This window comes from Pongo pygmaeus, chromosome 16, assembly GCF_028885625.2.
Source record: "Pongo pygmaeus isolate AG05252 chromosome 16, NHGRI_mPonPyg2-v2.0_pri, whole genome shotgun sequence".
Taxonomy (NCBI): Eukaryota; Metazoa; Chordata; class Mammalia; order Primates; family Hominidae; genus Pongo; species Pongo pygmaeus.
The window spans coordinates 26,473,398-26,493,492 of NC_072389.2; the positions used below are offsets into that span (position 1 = coordinate 26,473,398).

The following is a 20,095-nucleotide window of genomic DNA, read 5'->3' on the forward strand; positions in this document are numbered from 1 at the left end:
CTGAGGCAGGAGAATGGTGTGAACCCAGGAGGCGGAGTTTGCAGTGAGCCGAGATCACGCCAGCGCATGCCAGCCTGGGCATAGAACGAGACTCTGTCTCAAAAAAAAAAAAAAAAAAAAATTGGGGGGAATTAAAGAAACTGCCTTAATCTGGTAATAAGGCACCTACATAAATATGCGCAGCTAACATCACAGTTGATGGTGAAAGACTGAACTGCTTTCCCCTACAGTCAGGAGCAAGGCAGGGCACCCACTATCACCTCTCCTACTCAGCTTCACACTGCAAGTCCTGGCCAGGGCAATCAGGCCGGGAAAAATACATAAAAGGCAAGCAGACTGAAAAGGAAGAAATGAAACTGCCCCTCTATACAGATAGCATTTAATTGTCCATGAAGAAAACCCAAGGAAACTACAATGAAGCTCATAATAAATGAGTTTAGCACAACTGCAGGACACAAGAACAACAAACAAAACTCAGTGGTATTTCCTATATACTGATAATGAACAACTGGAATCCAAAATCCTCCAAAATACCAAATCAACCTCTATATTCAGTACCTGGGCAGGCCCACAGGTAATTCCCACTATGTGTTTGGCATCCAGTCCTGGCAATGCTGCAGGTTCTGGCTTGGTCACGCGCAAGGTGTCAAAGTGCTGGCACTGGTCGTTGCTCCTCCAGCTGTGGACCTCGCTGTCCTCAGTCAGAGCCAGGCAGTGGGTGGAGCCTGCAGCCACATCAATCACCTTCTTCCCTACAAGGAAAGAGGGATGCAGATGCAGCTTCAAGCCTATGACCTGAATGGCCTAGAAAGATATTTCCACTAGGCCATTCAGGTCAGAAAGCTTTTAATATTACCTTCTTGAGGATAATCTGTTGCTTTAATATTAAGCACAATCATTTGCTTTGGGTGTGTTATTAAAACTCCTGTATTTTGTTAGCTACAATTTGTTAGGACCCACAGCCTACAAACATCATAATGCTGGGATATGAAAAGGATCTGTTCTTTTTTCTCCTCCTCATTCAGATTTTCATTCCGAAAGAAACAAGGTGCTTTTAATTAACCATTAGATCACATTCTCCCATCCCAGATACAACAATGCACAGCACACTCTTCACTGAGGAAGGCTTCCTAAGAAGAAATCTATTGTTCTCTCAGAGTTAGGAGATATCACTATTTAAAACGTTGTTTCTATTTAAACACTCAGCAAAATATTCTATTTTTCTTTCCTGGTAAATCTAACATGACAAACACAAAGGGTGTTTCACAGAAATGTCAACATATAAAATAATTCAGCTGAAAAAACACACTGCAGTGAGGGGAACAATTCTATTCTAGGAGCTTACCATAAGTTAACATCAGCAACAACAAAAGGTGTTTTCAACAGTAATTGAAATACCCTCAAAGTAAACGATTTCTGTATCTAATAATTGTCGTAGCTTTCCTATACTAATGGAGGGGAATATAAACAAGGAGGCAAGTGAAATTCAAATACCATTCAATGACACAGAGTAAACTTCTTACTCTGCAACTTATCTCAGAAGCCTAGAAAATAATAAATACCGTATGGGCACACAAAACTCTTAGACATCAAGATATTAACTCTTAGACATCAAGATATTAACAAGATATAAACAGAAACCCATTTTAAAACTCAGCTCCAATCACTTACTGCAGGACATCCGCAAGCTACCAAAACTCAACGAGTGACGGTGTGTTACAGAATGGGTGTCTGCGTCTTCGAAAGGTTCACATTTGCTCTTGAATGACAATTTTTCTGATACAGTGGCCCAGATATGACCAATGATCTCATGCCATCTGGTGTTCAGAGAAGGTACTACATGAGAAGCAAATCCCAAACAAGAAGGTTTGTCTCTCAACCCTCTTTTTATATTTTTTATTTTGAGACAGGGTCTCACTCTATTGCCCAGGTTGGAGTGCAGGGGCCTGGTCTTGGCTTACTGCAGCCTCAACCTCCCCGGCTCTTGCTTACTGCAGCCTCAACCTCCCCGGCTCACGTGATTCTACCACCTCAGCCTCCCACATAGCTGGGACCACAGGTGGGCACCACCATGTCCACCTAATTTTTGTATTTTTTGTAGGGATGGGATTATGCCATGTTGCCCAGGCTGATCTCGAACTTCTGGGATCAAGCAATCTCTCTGCCTCCATCTCCCGAAATGCTGGGATTACAGGCATGAGCCACCATGCCCAGCCCTGCTTTAATTTAAAGTGTATTTCATTTGATATTAGTACAGCCACTTCGGCTCTTTTTTGTTACTATTTGAATGTTGTATCTTTGTATTCTTTTACTTTCAATCTGTTTATTTTAATTTAAAATGTTTATCTTGTAGATAGCACATTGGTGGATCATTTTCTTTTTTAATACTTTCAGCCAGTCGGCTTTGCTTTTTTTCTTTTTTTTTTTTTTTGAGAGAGAGTTTTGCTTGTCATCCAGGCTGGAGTGCAATGGTGCCACCTCAGCTCACTGCAGCCTCTGCCTCCTGGGTTCAAGCGATTCTCCAGCCTCGGCCTGCTGAGTAGTTGGGATTCCAGGTGCCTGAAACCATGCCTGGCTAATTTTTGTATTTTTAATAGAGACAGGGGTTTCTTCATGTTGATCAGGCTGGTCTTGAACTCCTGACCTCAGATGATCTGCCGCCTCGGCCTCCCAAAGTGCTGGGATTACAGGCGTAAGCCACCGCACCCGGCCAAAGTGGTGGATTTTTTTTTTCTCAGAAAATCTATTCCATTCCTTTTCCAGAAACTGAATTTGTACAAGTTAACTAAAATAAATATTTATACTCTAATTTTTTTTTTTCTGAGGTCTTATTGAGTTTTAAGAATAGAATTTTATCTTTACACGTTTAGAAAAATTAGAAAATATAGATAAAATATAACTAAGAAAATAATAACATCTTTTCCTTGTGTTCTAAGTTCATTACTATTAGCCGAGTGCAGTGGCTCACACCTGTAATCCCAGCATTTTGGGAGACTGAGGCGGGCGGATCACTTGATTCCAGGAGTTTGAGACCAGCCTGGGCCACATGGCAAAACCCTGTCTCTACAAAAAATACAAAAATTAGCCAGGCGTGGTTGCATGTGCCTGCAGTCCAGCTACTGGCAAAGCTGAGGTGGAGAACCACCTGAAGCCGGTAAGTCAAGGCTGCACTGCAGCCTCTGTCCCCCAGGCTGGAGTGCAGTGATGCAGTCTCAGCTCACTGCAATCTCCGCCTCCCGGGTTCAAGCGATTCTCCTGCCTCAGCCTCCCGAGTAGCTGGGATTACAGGAACGTGCCACCACACCAGGCTAATTTTTGTATTTTTAGTAGAGAAGGGGTCTCACCATGTTGGTCAGGCTGGTCTTGAACTCCTAACCTCAAATGATCCACCTGCCTCGGCCTCCCAAAGTGCTGGTATTACAGGCGTGACCACCAGGCCTGGCCAGTATTTTTCTTAGAGGCAGGATCTCACTCTGTTGCCCAGGCTGGGAGTGCAGCGGCATGATCTCAGCTCACTGTAGCATTGATCTCCCAGGCTGAGGCGATTCTCCTGCCTCAGCCTCTGGAGCAGCTGGGATCACAGGTGTGCGCCACCACACCTGGCTAATTGTTAATTTCTTTTTTTAAGAGATGGGGTCTTGCTATGTTGCCCAGTCGGGCAACATGGGATCCTCCAACTCCAGGCTTTGAGGGATCCTCCCGCTTCAGCCTCCCAAAGCTCTGAAAATTACAGACGTGAGCCACTTTGCCGGGCCTACATTGTTTTATATTTCTTCAATTTTGTTTTGTGGTCGCTGGAGGTGTTTCTTTCTTGGATTCCCTGCCGAGTGCTTCCACAGCTGCTCCATGTAATCTGCCCAAGACTCTTGCTGCATTCAGTTGAACACACACCAGGAAACTCTTCAGTCCCCAGCCGACCACACAAAGATCCGTTCTCATCCCCAGGGGAGCTGGTCTCGCCACTCGATCCCTGAACAGCTCCAGTTGGCGTGAGCGCAACCACCCGCGGCATAATTAAGAGCGCTGGGCGGGGAGAGACAGTCTCCTGTGGGAGTGCGGGCGGGCGTGCGTGCAACGGAAATCCCGCCTTCCGGCGCCCGCGGTTGGCCCTGGCCGCAGCCCGTGAGCACCAAGCAGGAAGATAAACGGGATTGCGGGAAGCCGGAGAGTCCGGAGGAGCCGCGAAGGGCTTCTCTTCCCCTTTGGCTGCGCCCGCGGAGCAGCCCTGTTGCGATTGGCCGTATGCGGGGGGAGGTAGTCCCGTGTCCGCCCGCCCCTCGGGCCTCGAGAGGCGCCGGGATCGTGGGCGCGGGCTGAGCCTGCGGCTGCTGTGTGGCTGTGTCCGCAAGCCGGCGGGGCGAGGCTGCCCGGCCCAGCGCGTCAGGTCCTGGCCTGGGACACCGGGGACGCCAGCTGCGGGGGCGGTGCGGGCGCGGGGCTGGTGGGCGTGGGCGCGGCGGCCGCACCTGGGCCTGCGCTGACCGTCCGCGGCGCAGCCTCCGGCCTCTCTTCGTCTCTAGGTGGTGGTGGCTGTGGATTTTTCTACTGGCGATCCTTTTGAGTAATTTGTTTCACGCACGTGCCCTGCTGTGGGGTAAAGCGGCAGATTTATGCTGCTGTCATTTGTCCGTTAACACGATGGACTTCCTGTCGTGTGTGTGTACTTTTTGGATTTGAGGGCAGATGACATTGTGACTTGGCCTCATGTGAGCGTCCATTCTCCAGGTCTCGCCAGCGTGGTGCAGAAACCCGGCACACCCTGCCTACCTTGGAAGGAGGCTTTCCCTTCCCCGAACCTCCCTCTCCCTCCATCTCTTCCCTCTTTCCCTCTCTCCCCCTCACTCCCTTCCCCCAGCTCTTCTCTCCCCTCTTTCTGTTCTCTCTCTGTCTCTCTTTTTTTTTTTCTGCATTAAACTTTTTCGGGAGTGTCTTTGTAAATTATTAAAAAGCGTTAGGTCTTCAACATGTATGTTTACTTGCAGGCCTGAGAACTGGGAGGAAGCTGGAGAAAAGATGCCCTCTGAATCTTTCTGTTTGGCTGCCCAGGCTTGACTTGACTCCAAATGGTTGCAAACAGATATACAGGTGGGGTTTGACATGTCTTTTTCTTGATGTGTTTCTGCTTCCATTAAATTTCTCGGGTAAGGCTTTTTTTTTAGGGCATGTAAGGGGAAGTCAGTTGTATCTTGCTATATTAGAGGAGCAGGTTTATTTCCTGTAACTTATAATGTTAACAGTCTTTATGGCTGTTTTTGTAAATTGTGCACGGCTGCCTTTTAATTAGTTTCTTGCAAGTGCACGAAACTTGAGATATATGAATAGGCAAAATTTTTTTCCTATTTATTATTGCTGGTTAAGAAATCTGCCACACTCCTAACCATATCAGTGACTGTTGTTACTGACAGTTTTTGAGCTGTTGAGTTAACTGTGGAGGGGAAAATTGGAGAAGTAAGTTCAGTAATTATGGCCTGTAGAAACTCACTCATTTTATGAGGTCTTGTGTTTGTGTTTCTGGAGAGATGAGAGTTAGTTCAGTTGAGCTGTTTGGTTTGTATTTGTAACCAATACAAGGACTAAGGACAATTGTGTTGAAACTGAGGTCATGATGTTAGGATCTTGAGGGCTGAAGGCTCCAAATAAATGGTATATATAGAATTCTATCTGACTTGAAATTTTCCCTTTCTGGACCTCCACATGCTGAGGCTAACAGTGTCCATATGACAGTGCCTTCCATGACAGGAATCAGCAACTTTTTTTTTTTTTTTGGGCACGTATCAGTGATTCACTCTGTATATTTTAAAAAGTTTTAACCTCTTCCTCCTAGCCCTCCAGTATTTGTTAATAAATTAAAACGTTCCCCGAAGTGTTTTCTGTGAAACAGTAGTTCCAAAAGATGCTCTTAGAAAAACTAAGTACATGGAAAAATCTAAACTATGTGTTTTATTCATTACATTTGATGAATTTTGTTGTTGTTGTTTTTTCCTCTCGAGAGGAAGTCTTGCTCTGTCGCTCAGGCTGGAGTGCAGTGGCATGATCCTGGCTCACTGCATCCTCCACCTCTTGGGTTCAAGCAGTTCTCTGCTTCGGCCTCCTGAGTAGCTGGGATTACTGGTGCCCTCCACCTCGCCCAGCTAATTTTTATGCTTTTAGTAGAGACGGACTTTCACCATATTGGCCAGGCTGGTCTTGAATTCCTGACCTCATGATCCGCCCCCCTTGGCCTCCCAAAGTGTTGGGATTACAGGCTTGAGCCACCGCGCTTGGCCCACATTTGATGAATTTTTTTGCCCTTTGTTCTTTTAAAAATCATGGTTAGAAAGCAGAGCATAATTGTTCTTTACGTAGATCCCAAGTGATTGGGATTTTTAGGGAGATTTTTTGGCACTCAGTAAATGTCTTTATTTTTAGTGTGGCATGATGTGTGTTTTTTATTATTAGAAAATATTTATAGATAGATTTATACATATTAAATTCCTTTTTTTTTTTTTTGAGACAGCGTCTCACTGTGTTGCCCAGGCTGGAATCCAGTGGTGCCATCTCGGCTCACTGCAGCCTCCGCCTTCTGGATTCAAATGATTCTCCTGTCTCAGCCTCCAGAGCTGCTGGGATTACAGGTGGCTGCCACCACGCCCGGCCAATTTTTGTATTTTTAGTAGAGATGGGGTTTCACCATGTTGGCCAGGCTGGTCTCAAACTCCTGACCTCAAGTGATCCGCCCGCCTCGGCCTCCCAAAGTGCTGGGATTACAGGTGTGAGCTGCCCACCTGGCTCATTTTCACTCTCCATTAGCTGCTTTTTTCCTCCATTCATTTCCTACCTTTCTGTGTATGATTTCTGAATTCAGTGTATTTCACGTCTTAACCTTCTGAATTGTTTGTTCTTTCATTTTACATGTTGTTAAGGAAAATAAGAGGCTAAGTGAGACTTATAAATTTGCATGTAGTTTCTCAGATCGGGATAAATGCTCACCTGTTGTAGAATGGGACTCTGCTCTTGCTTCACCCAGGATGCGTTTCTCAGTTTCTTTCTAGAGTGGGGCCACACCCTACTCCAGCCCTCCAGATGCAGCTCCCTGCTCTGATATGATTCCACCAGACTGTATTCCAGCTGTCCTCCCTAACCTGGACCTAGATATTTTCTTTCTTTCTTTCTTTTTTGTGAGATGAAGTCTCACTCGGTGGTCGGTGGTCCAGGCTGGAGTGCAGTGGCACAATCTCGGCTCACTGCAACCTCTACCTCCCAGGTTCAAGTGATTCTTCTGCGTCAGCCTCCTGAGTAGCTGGGATTACAGGTGCCGGCCATCACACCCAGCTAATTTTTGTATTTTTGTAGAGACAGGGTTTCACCATGTTGGCCAGGCTGATCTTGAACTCCTGACCTCAAGTGATCTGCCCGCCTCAGCCTCCCAAAGTGCTGAGATTACAGGCGTGAGCCACCGTGCCCAGCCCCTGGACCTAGATATTTTCTCATGACCCTTTCCAAAGCCAGATTTGCATCGATTAGTTATATGTATGTGATAGGTTTTTCTAAAGTTTTTTTTAGATGTTATCTTTTTACTTTAGTATAAAAGTGCTTTGAATACGCTGAATGTTAAATACATGTTTGTAGAATTTCATTGAAACTTTAATATTAATGAGAACCATTAACTTTTTGTGTGTGTGTGTGTGTGACACGCAGTCTCGCCCTGTCGCCCAGGCTGGAGTGCAGTGGCATGATCTCGGCTCATTGCAACCTCTGCCTTCCAGGTTCAAGCGATTCTCCTGCCTCAGCCTCCCGAGTAGCTGGTATTACAGGCACATGCCACCACACCTGGCTAATTTTTGTATTTTTAGTAGAGACGGGGTTTCACCATGTTGGTCAGGCTGGTCTCGAACTCCTGACCTTGTGATCCGCCCGCCTTGGCCTCCCAAATTGCTGGGATTACAGGTGTGAGCCACTGCACCCAGCTGATGTTTTTTTAATTAAAAAACTTATATAAAATTTATTTTATTGTGGTATCTAGTTGAGTAAATTTTGACCTCTATAGATTCATGTAACCCCCACCATCATCAGGATGGAGAAGTTTCATCACCTCAAAAGCTCCCTTAAGGTGCTCCTTTTTATCACATGTTCCCTGGGCTCCTACCCTGGCAGCCACTGATCTGTTCTCCATCGGTGTAGGGTATTCTTTTTGAGAATGTCATGTAAGTAGAACCGTATTTTAAGTAACATTTTGAAACCATCTTCATTTACTCCCAGTTATATGTTTGAGATTTACCAGTTGTTCTGTGTATTAATGGTTCTTTATATTGCTGAATAGTAGTATTTCATCATTTGGATGTACCACATGGTGTTTATCCATTCTGCTATTGTAGGACCTTGTGGTTGTTTCCGTTTTTCTTTCACAATTGTAATCCTGCTGTGAGCATTTCTGTACAGATTTTGTGTGAATGTAGTTTCCATTTCCCTAGGATAAAGACCTAGTAGTGTGAAAGTTGGGTCATGTGCTGAACTGTTTTCCGAAGCAAGTTAAGGCATAGTTTTAGATGGTCTTAATGACTTAAAAATATTGTGATCTAAAAAGTTTACCAAGGTGTCATCTGTGTTAAGAACTTGAAATGCACCACTATTTCTTCATTACACTTTTGTTTATTCTTTGGAAAATACGACTTAAATAGCACACAGTTTATTTGTTACCATAAAAATTCTGACTAAAGTTATATATGTGTATATACCTACATATAACTATATATAGTTATGAATATTAATACGAATATTGTATCTTTGAAATTTCATGATTCTGCCCTATTTATGCAAATGAAAACGGTTGGTAAATATTTTGCTAATTATTACTTGAACTGATTTTCTGTGTCAGTTTTTGTTCATGTTTATTTCAGATAACAGAGGGGTCTCTATATTTCAATATGAAAAGTTTTACCACCAAACTATTTCTGTACCTTTTAGGTGTCATTTTGTTTTCATCACCAGTGTTATCAAATTGTTTAACAATCTTATTGCTTCTAAATAATTTCTATTTGTAAGCCTACCTGTACACTATAATTAAATGTTAACTGATGTTTCTTATAGAAGTCATCTATACTACGTAATTTTCACTCTTCAGAAACTGATTTCAGTAGAATGGCTTAAAAATCCCATTAGGAAGTTGATGGAATATCATTTTGGAAGACATGCTTTAAATAATTTGATATATTGGTTTCTTTTCTTTTCTTTTCTTTTTTTTTTTGAGATGGCATCTCGCTTTGTCACCCAGGTTGGAGTGCATTGGCACCATCTCGGCTCACTGCAAGCTCTGCCTCCCAGATTCACACCATTCTTCTGCCTCAGCCTCCCCAGTAGCTGGGACTACAGGCGCCCGCTGTCATGCCCGGCCAATTTTTTGCATTTTTAGTAGAGGTGGGGTTTCACCATGTTAGCCAGGACGGTCTCGATCTCCTGACCTCGTGATCCACCCGCCTCAGCCTCCCAAAGTGCTGGGATTACAGGTGTGAGCCACCGCACCCGGCCAATGTTTTGGTTTCTTTATGAAAATTTTACTGGATCTGTTACAGATATGACTGATGTATTTTATTTTTAAGTTGTCAAACATTCAGTTCATGATGTGTGTTTAACTTTTCGGGGAGGGACATTTGCAGAGACTGACTAATGGTATGGCATTCTGAAAAGCGGTTACAGATTAAAAATTTTTTAATTCTGCAGATGATAGTGTTGAACAAAGTGGAACAAAGAAAGAAGATCTGGATGACAGAGAGAAAAAAGATGAAGAAGAAACTCCTACACCTGTATATAGTGCCAAGTGAATTCTGGACAGCTGGGTATGGGGCAAGCAACCAGGTAATCTTCTGAGTTTTGGCACTTTGGAAAGCTTGATCTGACACTCCTTTTCTAAATAACTTGGATGGATTATTAGTAATTTTTTGGTAACAATTTTTTTTTTTTTTGAGATGAAGTCTCACTGTGTTGCCCAGGCTGGAGTGCAGTGGCGGGATCTCGGCTCACTGCAAGCTCCGCCTCCCGGGTTCACACCATTCTCCTGCCTCAGGCTCAGCCTCCCGAGTAGCTGAGACTACAGGCACCTGCCACCATGCCTGGGTAATTTTTTGTAGTTTTAGTAGAGACGGGGTTTCACTGTGTTAGCCAGGATGGTCTCGATCTCCTGACCTTGTGATCTGCCTGCCTCGGCCTCCCAAAGTGCTGGGATTACAGGCGTGAGCCACCACACCTGGTCTGTTAACAATTTTTAAAAATGTAATTTAAAAAATTTAAATATTGTGGTAAAATATACATACCATAAAACTTAACCATTTTAACCATTTTTATGTGCACAGTTCATTGGCATTAAGTATATTCACATTGTTGCCCAGCCATCACCACCATCCATCTCTAGAACTTTTGCATTTTCTCTGACTGAAACTCTGTATCCATGAAACACTTAACTCCTTGCTGCCCCCAAGCAACCACCATTCTACTTTTGTCTCAGAATTTGACTACTCAAGGTGTCTCCTTATAAGGGGAATCATACAGTATTTGTCCTTTTGTGACTGGGTTATTGAACTTCTTAGGTCTGTGGGGTTCATCCGCATGTGTCAAAATTTTCTTCCTTTTAAAGGCTCAATACTAGTCCATTATATATGTAAGCCACATTTTATCCCTTCATCAGTGGACACTCAGGTTGCTTTCGTCTCTTGACTTGTGTGAGTAATGCTGCTATGAACATTGGTTTACAAGTGTCTTGAGTCTCTGCTTTTAATTCTTTGTGTCTATACCTAGGAGTGGAATTGGTCAATAGATTTTTTTGTTTTTGTTTGTTTTTTTGAGACCGAGTCTGGTTCCATCTCCCAGGCTGGAGTGTAGTGGCGCAATCTCGGCTCACTGCAAGCTCTGCTTCCCGGGTTCACGCCATTCTCCTGCCTCAGCCTCCCAAGTAGCTGGGACTACAGGCGCCCGCCACCACGCCCAGCTAATTTTTTTGTATTTTTAGTAGAGACGGGGTTTCACCGTGTTAGCCAGGATGGTCTCGATCTCCTGACCTCGTGATCCGCCTGCCTCGGCCTCCCAAAGTGCTGGGATTACAGGCGTGATCCACCGCGCCTGGCCAATAATGTGGTAGTTTTATGTTTAACTTATTATTTATTGTTATTTTTGAGATTAGGTCTCACTCTGTCGCTCAGGCTGGAATGCAGTGATGTAATCATAGCTCACTGCAGCCTTGGACTCCTGAGCTGAAGTGATCTTTTTGCCTCAGCCTCCCAAGTAGCTGTGACTACAGGTGAACAACACCACGCTTGACTAATTAGAGACAGACTCTCACTGTGTTGCCCAGGCTAGTCTTACACTCCTGGCTTCAAGTGATCTTCCTGCCTCAGACTCCTGAGTTACTGAGATTACAGGTGTGAACCACTGCACCTGGCAGTAGATGTAACTTTTTGAGGAACCAGTAAACTGTTTTCCACAGTGGCTACACTGTTTTACATTCTTGCAGCCGTATACCAAGGTTCCAGTTTCTCCACGCCCTCACCAACACTTTTTCTTTTTTTTTCCTTGTCTGATGATAGCCATCCTTTTTTGTGTGAGTAGGTACAGCATCTCGTTGTTGTGATTTGCATTTCCCTGATGATTAGTCATGCTGAGCATCTTTTTACATGCTTATTCACCATTTGTATACATTTACTGGAGAAATGTCTGTTCAAATCCTTTGCACATTTTTTTTTTTTTTTTTTGGAGACGGAGTTTGGCTCTTGTTGCCCAGGCTGGAGTGCAGTGGCACAATCTTGGCTCATTGCAACCTCCACCTCCTGGGTTCAAGTGATTCTCCTGCCTCAGTTTCCTGAGTAACTGGGATTACAGGTACCTGCCACCTTTCCTGGCTAATTTTTTGTGTTTTTAGTAGAGACGAGGTTTCACTATGTTGGCCAGGCTGATCTTGAACTCCTGACCTCGGGTGATCCACCCACCAAGGCCTCCCAAAGTGCTGGTATTACAGGCATGAGCCACTGTGCCTGGCCCTTTTGCCCATTTTTTAATTGAGTTTTTTGTTTTGGGTTATAGGAGTTCTTTATCATGGATGGAGTTCATAATCTCTTCCCTTTCTCCAACCCGGTGAAACCCATATATTTATTCTTTGCTTACTTTATTTTGTGTAATTAAATTTTTTAAATGTGTGATGCATTTTTGTTCCAATTAAAAATATACCTGGATTCTTATAAAAATGTATAGATGATAAAGATTTCACGTGACTGCCCACCCCAATTTCAGTTTTCCTCTAAGAGTTAGCCACTATTATCCCTTCAGTGTGGATATTCAGACTTTCTTTTCCTTGAATGGACATACCTGTGTAAATGTACATATATAAAAATAATTTGTGATGCCAGGCATGGTAGCTCACGCCTGTAATCCCAGCACTTTGGGATGCTGAGGTGAGAGAATTGCTTGAGGCCAGCAGTTTGAAGCTGCAGTGAACTGTGATTGTGCCACTACACCCAACCTGGGTGACAGGGTGAGACCCTGTCTCTTAGAAAAAGTCCGTATGTGGGGTTAATAATAGTACCTACCTTGTAGGCTATTATGGGCTCAGTACAGTAGGCTAGGCAAAGTGCCTATGCAGTTATCTTGTGTGTAGTAAGTACCAGCATATACTACCTGTTATCCAGAAGTTTGCTGAAATGTGCCTTGTATTTTCTCTCTTTCCATTTTGGTCAGTTTTAGTAGAAGTTATCAGTTTAATTGAGTTTTTTCAAAGAGCCAGTTGTTGGTTTTATTGATTTTGTTTGTTTTGTTTTTCATTGATTTCTGTTTACTCTTTATTATTTCCTTTTTTCTGCTGCTTTGGGTTCCATTTGCTCTTCTGTCTCTTCTAGTTTTTTTTTTTGAGACACAGAGTCTCGCTCTGACTCCCAGGCTGGAGTGCATTGGCACCATCTCAGCTCACTGCAAGCTCCGCCTCCCGGATTCACACCATTCTCCTTCCTCAACCTCCCGAGTTGCTGGGACTACAGGCGCCCGTCACCACGCCCGGCTAATTTTTTGTATTTTTAGTAGAGGCGGGGTTTCACCATGTTAGCCAGCATGGTCTCGATCTCGCGACCTCATGATCTGCCCGCCTTGGCCTCCCAAAGTGCTAGGATTACAGGTGTGAGTCACCACACCCGTCCCTCTTCTAGTTTTTTAAGGTAAAGGCTTAGATCATTGACTTTAGATTTTTTGTCTTTTCTAACAGGTGTTCAAAACTATAACATAAATTTATCTCTAAGCGTTGTTTAGCCACATTTCACAAATTTGGAAATGTTTATTTATTTTCATCTTCATTCAGTTGAAAATATTTTCTAATTTCCCTTTTAATTTCTTCTTTTACCCACTTATTATTTGGAAATGTGTTATTTCATTTCTAAATGTTTGGGGATTTTCAAATATCTCTTGTTAACAATTTCTAAATTAGTTGTAGTCAGAGAAAATATTCTGTGATTTCAATGTTGAGGCTTGTCTTAAGCCCCAGAATATGATCTGTTCTGTGGAATGTTTCATGCACACGTAATAAGAATGTGGCCGGGTACGGTGACTCATGCCTGTAATCCCAGCACTTTGGGAGGCCAAGGTGGGTGGATTACTTGAGGTCAGGAGTTCGAGACCAGCCTGGCCAACATGGTGAAACACTGTCTCTACGAAAAATACAAAAATTAACTGGGTCTGGTGGTGGGCGCCTGTAATCTCGATTGTGCCACTGCATTTTATTCTGGGTGACAAAGTGAGACTATGTCTCAAAAAAAAAGAAAAATGTGTATTTTGCTGCCCCGTAAAGCTTAATGAGATCAAGTTGATAGTGTTCAGGTATCCTTGACTTGAAATAATTTTCTGCCTACTTGTTCTATTCACTGTTAGAAGAGGAGTTGAACTAACACACAAGGTTGGATTACCACATTAGTTTGACGTGAATCTCAGAGATCTTACCCGTTCCTGATTACTTAGTAACTTTAAAGATACAAGTAATATCCTCACTTGTGTGCTCAGGCAAAGTGGGGAGAGATGTGGGACAAGCTGTGCAACTCCCCCAAGTCCGTCCTCTTTGAACCCCGCCTGAGAGATGAGACCTCTCACTGAGGCGTGCCGTCCCCTCACTGAGGCATGTCGTCCTCTCAGGTCTGTCGTCCCCTCACTGAGGCGTGTCGTCCCCTCAGGTGTGTCGTCCCCTCACTGAGGCATGTCGTCCCCTCAGGTGTGTCGTCCCCTCACTGAGGCGTGCCGCCCCCTCACTGAGGTGTGTCGTCCCCTCACTGAGGCGTGTCGTCCCCTCACTGAGGCGTGTCGTCCCCTCACTGAGGTGTGTTGTCCCCTCACTGAGGCGTGTTGCCCTCTCACTGAGGCGTGTCGTCTTCTCACTGAGGTGTGTCATCATCTCACTGAACAAGGAGCATTAAGGATGTGCAGTGTTCCCATTTTGTAGTCAGATGGTTTATACACCTTAGGGAACCTTTTCCAGGGAGCCATGTCCCATAAGTCTGTGGATTTTAGGTATGTTTACCAAACACAATCCTCAACTAACCACATCTTGCTAAAAACATTTCATAGATAAGGACTTTTTTCCTAGCAAATACTAGTCATTTATTTACAGAGAAGCCAGTCTCAGCATCTCAGCGTTCTGGGGAGATGAGCCCCAGTGACTGGCCTTTATTTCCCTGGAGTATCTCCATTGTGCTGGGGAGGCATGAAGAGCAATTTCACTGCTTAGTTCCTCTTCTGAGGAGAATTGAAATCTCTCATGCTAATTATGGATTATTTTCTTTCAGCTCTGCAGTTTTTGCTTCATGTATTTGAAAACTATGTTATAAGGTGCATGCAGTTTTTTTCTTTTTTTTTTTTTGGAGACGGAGTGTTGTGTGTCCCACAGGCTGGAGTGCAGTGGCGCGATCTCAGCTCACTGCAACCTCAGCCTCACAGGTTCACGGCATTCTCCTGCCTCAGCCTCCCGAGTAGCTGGGACTACCGGTGCCCGCCACCACGCCCGGCTAATCTTTTTGTATTTTTAATGGAGACGGGGTTTCGCCGTGTTAGCCAGGATGGTCTCAATCTACTGACCTCATGATCTGCACGCCTCGGCCTCCCAAAGTGCTGGGATTACAGGCGTGAGCCACCATGCCCAGCCAGGTGCATGCACTTTTAGGATTTTTATGTCATTTTCATAAATTTGACCCCCTTTATCTCCGGTGATATTCTTTGTTGTGAAGTAACCTTGGTCTGACTACCCTCTTTTCTTCTGATTTGGTGTTTGCATAGTGTGTTTGCCTGGTTTAGCTTTTTTCACTTTCAACCTTTGTGTATATGTAAAGTGGATTTCTTTTAGGTATCATATAATTAGGTCTTGCTTCTTTATTCACCCTGACAACCTCTGTTTTTTATTTGGAATCTTTAGACCACTTGGGTTTAAATCTATCATCTCTGGCATTTTCAGGTACATCTTTAACTTGTCACTCTCCACTTGCAAATGGTATTAACGCTGCCTGAGCTGCGGGGCAATGCTCTGACCACAGCTTCCTGCTTCTGACCTGTTCTTGGTTGGTTGTGTTGCTGTGTCATATGTCCAAGTGAACACCACGGCCTGGCTAATTCTGTATTTTTGAGTAGAGACAGGGTTTCGTCATGTTTGTCGGGCTGGTTTCGAACTCCTGACCTCAGGTGGTCCACCTGCCTTGGCCTCCCAAAAGCCACCACGACCGGCCAAAAAAAAAGTATTTATGTTAACCTACATGTTTATCATTTTGGGCCCTTAAGGTTTTGTTTATATCCCAGTTGCCCTCTGGTATCATTTTCCTTCAGTTTGAAGATCTTCATTTATCATTTCTAGATCTGCTGGCAGAGAAGTTTTTCAGTCTGTCTGGTTATCAATTTTGGCTTTATCTCTGACTCTACACAAATCACTTTGTCTCACCTTGGGCCTCTCATGTATAAAATAGGAGTAAGTGGCCGGGTGCGGTGGCTCACGCCTGTAATCTCAGCACTTTGGGAGGGCGAGGCGGGTGGGTCACGAGGTCAGGAGATTGAGACCATCCTAGCTAACACGGTGAAACCCCATCTCTACTAAAAATACAAAAAAATTAGCTGGGCGTGGTGGCAGGCACCTGTAGTCCCAGCTACTCGGGAGGTTGAGGCAGGAGAATGGCGTGAACCCAGGAGGCAGAGCTTGTAGTGAGCCGAGATCACACCACTGCACTCCAGCCTGGGTGACAGAGTGAGACTCTGTCTCAAAAAAAAAAAAAAAAAAAAAAAAGGAATAAGTATAATATAATGTAAATAATTAAAATTATATAATATATATAAAATAAGTGAATACTTATCAGAGAGTTGCTGTGCAAATGACATGAAATAATGCACTTGAAGCTTCTAAGTCAGTGCCTGGCGCATACTGTTTGATAAACATTTGTTGTGATTTTTAAAATCTGTTGTTTTGCCTTTCTCCTTCTTTCCCCTCACCTAGCTATCAAAGTACCTACAGTTATGGGTGGGTAACTAGCCACGAAGTATACCTTTCTTGCTCAGATTAAAGCCCAGCTTGTTGACTCAGGGCAGCTTTAATGAAGAGGGTTTACTTGGAAGCCCTGCTTGCTCACAGGTATGGAGCTTTCGCAGAACCGACTCTCTACCTGGCAGCCTTGAAGGGGCTTGGATTCAAAGCATGTTCTTCAGCCACGTCATCTTTAGTCAAACTGCAGGTGGAATTTGTCGCTTTTAGAATAGCTCCTATTCCTTTCATTCCTTTTTTTCTTTTTTGCTTTTGCATCTCAACCTAAAAAGAAAAACACATTAATTTGAGCCATAGGAATTTAAAACTTGCTTTTTCTTTTGCTTAGATACGTTTGACTAAAACTTCCTTTTTCACAGGTTTATTTTTTCCAATATTTTATTATGAAAAAAAAATACGGAAAAGTTGAAAGAATTTTACAGTGCGCACCCACATATTCACCACCTAAGACTGTGCCGCTGGCATCATCCCACTTGCTTTATCACTGCTCTCTCCACCTTTTCGTCCCTCTATTCATCCATCAGTCCCTCACATTTTTTTTGCAGTGTTTCCAAGGAGACCTCTGGACACTTGCTTCTCAACACTGCAGCGTGTAGGCCCTCAGCAGGAGTTCAGAAGTGCACATTTCACAGTGAACCTTCTGAGAGTGTTGACAAATCACAGCTTTTCTTTTTGTCTAATGAAAAGGGCTTGCTGGCCATTGGGTGTTGTAATCTCTTAGGAGAGTAAACTCTTAGTGACTATCTAAATCATTCCTAATAATTCTTTCTGCTGTGTAAAGTAGGTCTAGGAGGACCCTCTCTGACATTGTTGTTAGCATAGGTTTTAGCTTAAGGTTTTGTAAATGCTGCTTATCAAAGTGATGAAGTTCCCATTTGTTACTGTTTTTTGAGAATTTTTATGCATGAGTATTGAGTTTTGTCATTTGCTTTTTCTTTTGTTTTTTTTTTTTGAGACGGAGTCTCGCTCTGTGGCCCAGGCTGGAGTCCAGTGGCGTGATCTTGACTCATTGCCAGCTCTGCCTCCCAGGTTCACGCCATTCTCCTGCCTCAGCCTCCTGTAGCTGGGATTACAGGTGTCCGCCACCACGCCCTGCTAATTTTTTGTATTTTTAGTAGAGACGGGGTTTCACTGTATTAGCCAGGAAGGTCTCGATCTCCTGACCTTGTGATTTGCCCGCCTCGGCCTTGCAGAGTGCTGGGATTACAGGCGTGAGCCACTGTGCCCAGCCTGTCATTTGCTTTTTCTAAATCAATTGATTTGTAATCATGCAATTTCTGTTCTTTAGCCTATTAATAGGGTGGGTTACATTGATTTTTGACTGTTGAACCAGCTTTGCATTCCTGCAGTGAAACTACTTGGCGATGATGTGTAATTCTTTTTATATTTTGTTTAATTCTACTTGCTAATAATTCACTGAATATTTTTGTGTCTATGTATATATTGTCCTGTAGTTTGTACTGTCTTTAGGTTCGATATCATGCTAATATTAGCTTCTTAAAATGAATTGGGAGGTTTTTCCTTTTCTAGTTTCCAGAAGAGATTGTTTTGAGTCTGTGTTAATTCTTTTTTAATGTTTGATGGAATTATCCAGTGAATTCATTTGGGTCTGGTAATTTCTTTTTTCTCGGGATTCTTAGAATTATGAATTCAGTTTTCTTAATAGTAGTTAGGGCTATTCAGATGATCTATTTTATATTTGGTGAGTTGTAGTAATTTGTATTATTTGAGGAATAAGTCCATTTTGCCCAAGTTGTCAAATTTATGTGTGTAGAGTTGTTCCTAGTAATTCCTAATTAATTATCTTTTTTGATATCTTTAGAGTCTGTGACATCACTAATGTTGGTAATTTATGTCTGTTTTTTTTTTTTTTTTTTTTTTTTTGGTCAGTATTGCTGAGAGAGGTGTGTCAGTTTTATTGATCTTTTCAAAGAAGCAGCTTTTTGCTTTACTGTTTATTGTTTTTTTGTTTTCACTTTGTTTCTACTCTTACCTTAATTATTTCTTCGTTTCTGTTTACTTTTGGGTTTATTTTGCTATTTTTTTTCTTTTAGGTTGTCGAGGTGGGCACTTATATTATTGATTTGTTTCCAAGTTTCTAACGTACCATTCATTTAGTGCTGTAAATTTCTCTCTCATCACCCACTGTAGCTCTTTCCCATTCATTTTGATGTATAGTACTTGCATTTTCTCTCAGTTCAGAATATATTTTAAAATTTCCCTTGAGACTTCCTCTTAGATCCATGGGTTATTTAGAAGTTTTAAAGTTTAGTTTCTGAGAGTTAGGCAATTTTCCTGTAATTGTTCTCTTGTTGACTTCTAATTTGTCTCCATTGTTTGAGGGAACATATGCTGTGTGATTGTAATTTCAAAAAATTTGTTAGGTTTGTTTTATGCCTCAGAATATGTTCTAACTTAGTATTTGTGGATACTTGAACAGATTATGTATTCTGCTGTTATTGGCTGGAGTGTTCTATAAATTTTGATTGGATCTAGTTGATTGATGGTGATGTTGAGTTCTATATCCTGGCAGCCTTTCTGTCTCCTAATTTTATTAGCTGTAGAGAGAGATTTTGAGGTCTCCAACTATAAAAGTATAAATGTCTTTTTCTCCTTTCAGTTCTGTTCATTGTTTTTTGTTTCAAATTGCTGCGTCTTAATGGTGTATTGACCAAGTTCTAATTTTGTAATGTTGCCGTCTGTTCCTGGTAATTATCTTTTTCTTTTTTTTTGTTTTTTTCTTGAGACAGAGTTTCGGTCCTTTTGCCTAGGCAGGACTGAAGTGGCGCGATCTCAGCTCATCAACCTCCAAACCCACCAGGTTCAAGTGATTCTCCTGCCTCAGCCTCCTGAGTAGCTGTGATTATAGGGGCCCGCCATCACGCCCAGCTAATTTTTGTATTTTAGTAGAGATGGGGTTTTGTCATGTTGGCCAGGCTGGTCTCAAACTCTTGAGCTCAGGTGATCCACCCACCTTGGCCTCCCAAAGTGCTAGGATTACAGGCGTGAGCCACTGTGCCCAGCCCTCTTGGTAATTATCTTTGCTGTGAAGCTTACTTTATTTGGTATTAATGTAGCCAACTTCTGCTGTCCTTTCAGTAATGTTTGCATGATCTTTCTTTTTCTGTGCTTCTGTTTTCAGTTTGCCTATTTGAAGTCACTTTCTTATGGACAACATGTAGTTGGATCATGTTCTCTAGCCTATTCTCCCAGTGTCTTTTAATGTATTCAGACTTTACATTTAATTTAATGTCATTATTGTTAAATTGAGGCTTAACACTGCCATTTTATTTTGTATTTTCTATTTCTTTTGTTTTTCATTTTTTTGGTTTGATTCTTCCTGGCTGTCTGTGGTTTACTTGACCATTTTTAGCATTTTATTTTGATTTTTCTGTAGTGTTTTAGAGTGTATCTTTTCGTATAGCTTTTTTAGTGGCTTTTCTAGGTACTATATTACATATAGATTGAGCATCTCTAAACCCAAAATCCAAAATCAGAAATGCCCCAAAATTCAAAACTTTTGGGCACCCCAGCATGATGCCCCCAAGTAGAAAATTCCATTCATAGGTACTTAGCATGAATTTTGTT

General features: G+C 42.8%; 2 protein-coding genes across 11 annotated transcripts in view; one reads left to right on the forward strand and one right to left on the reverse strand.

Annotated features, from left to right (window-relative positions):
• Positions 1 to 355: 355 nt before the first annotated feature.
• On the reverse strand, positions 356 to 2,344 carry LOC134738392 (E3 ubiquitin-protein ligase HERC2-like). The gene is made up of 2 exons (XM_063653297.1): positions 1,672 to 2,344; positions 356 to 752 (listed from the first exon to the last, which is right to left on the reverse strand). The coding sequence occupies exons 1-2, from the start codon at positions 1,679 to 1,681 to the stop codon at positions 475 to 477; spliced, it is 288 nt and encodes a 95-aa protein (XP_063509367.1). The 5' UTR covers positions 1,682 to 2,344; the 3' UTR covers positions 356 to 474.
• Positions 2,345 to 4,128: 1,784 nt separating this feature from the next.
• The window catches only part of LOC129014675 (E3 ubiquitin-protein ligase HERC2-like), a 46,311-nt gene continuing 30,344 nt past the window's right edge, over positions 4,129 to 20,095 (forward strand). For 2 of the 10 annotated variants that reach the window (XM_063653200.1, XM_063653201.1), the window contains exons 1-3: positions 4,151 to 4,384; positions 4,983 to 5,085; positions 9,697 to 9,831. Coding sequence is in view for 2 of the 10 variants with exons in the window: in XM_063653206.1 (XP_063509276.1) it covers positions 9,697 to 9,831 (135 nt within the window). In the remaining 8 variants the exon portion in view is untranslated. Of the gene's footprint in view, positions 4,385 to 4,489; positions 4,726 to 4,982; positions 5,086 to 9,696; positions 9,832 to 20,095 lie in introns of those variants that run through there. The other 8 variants (XM_063653205.1, XM_063653204.1, XM_063653202.1 and 5 more) reach the window with 6 other exon arrangements.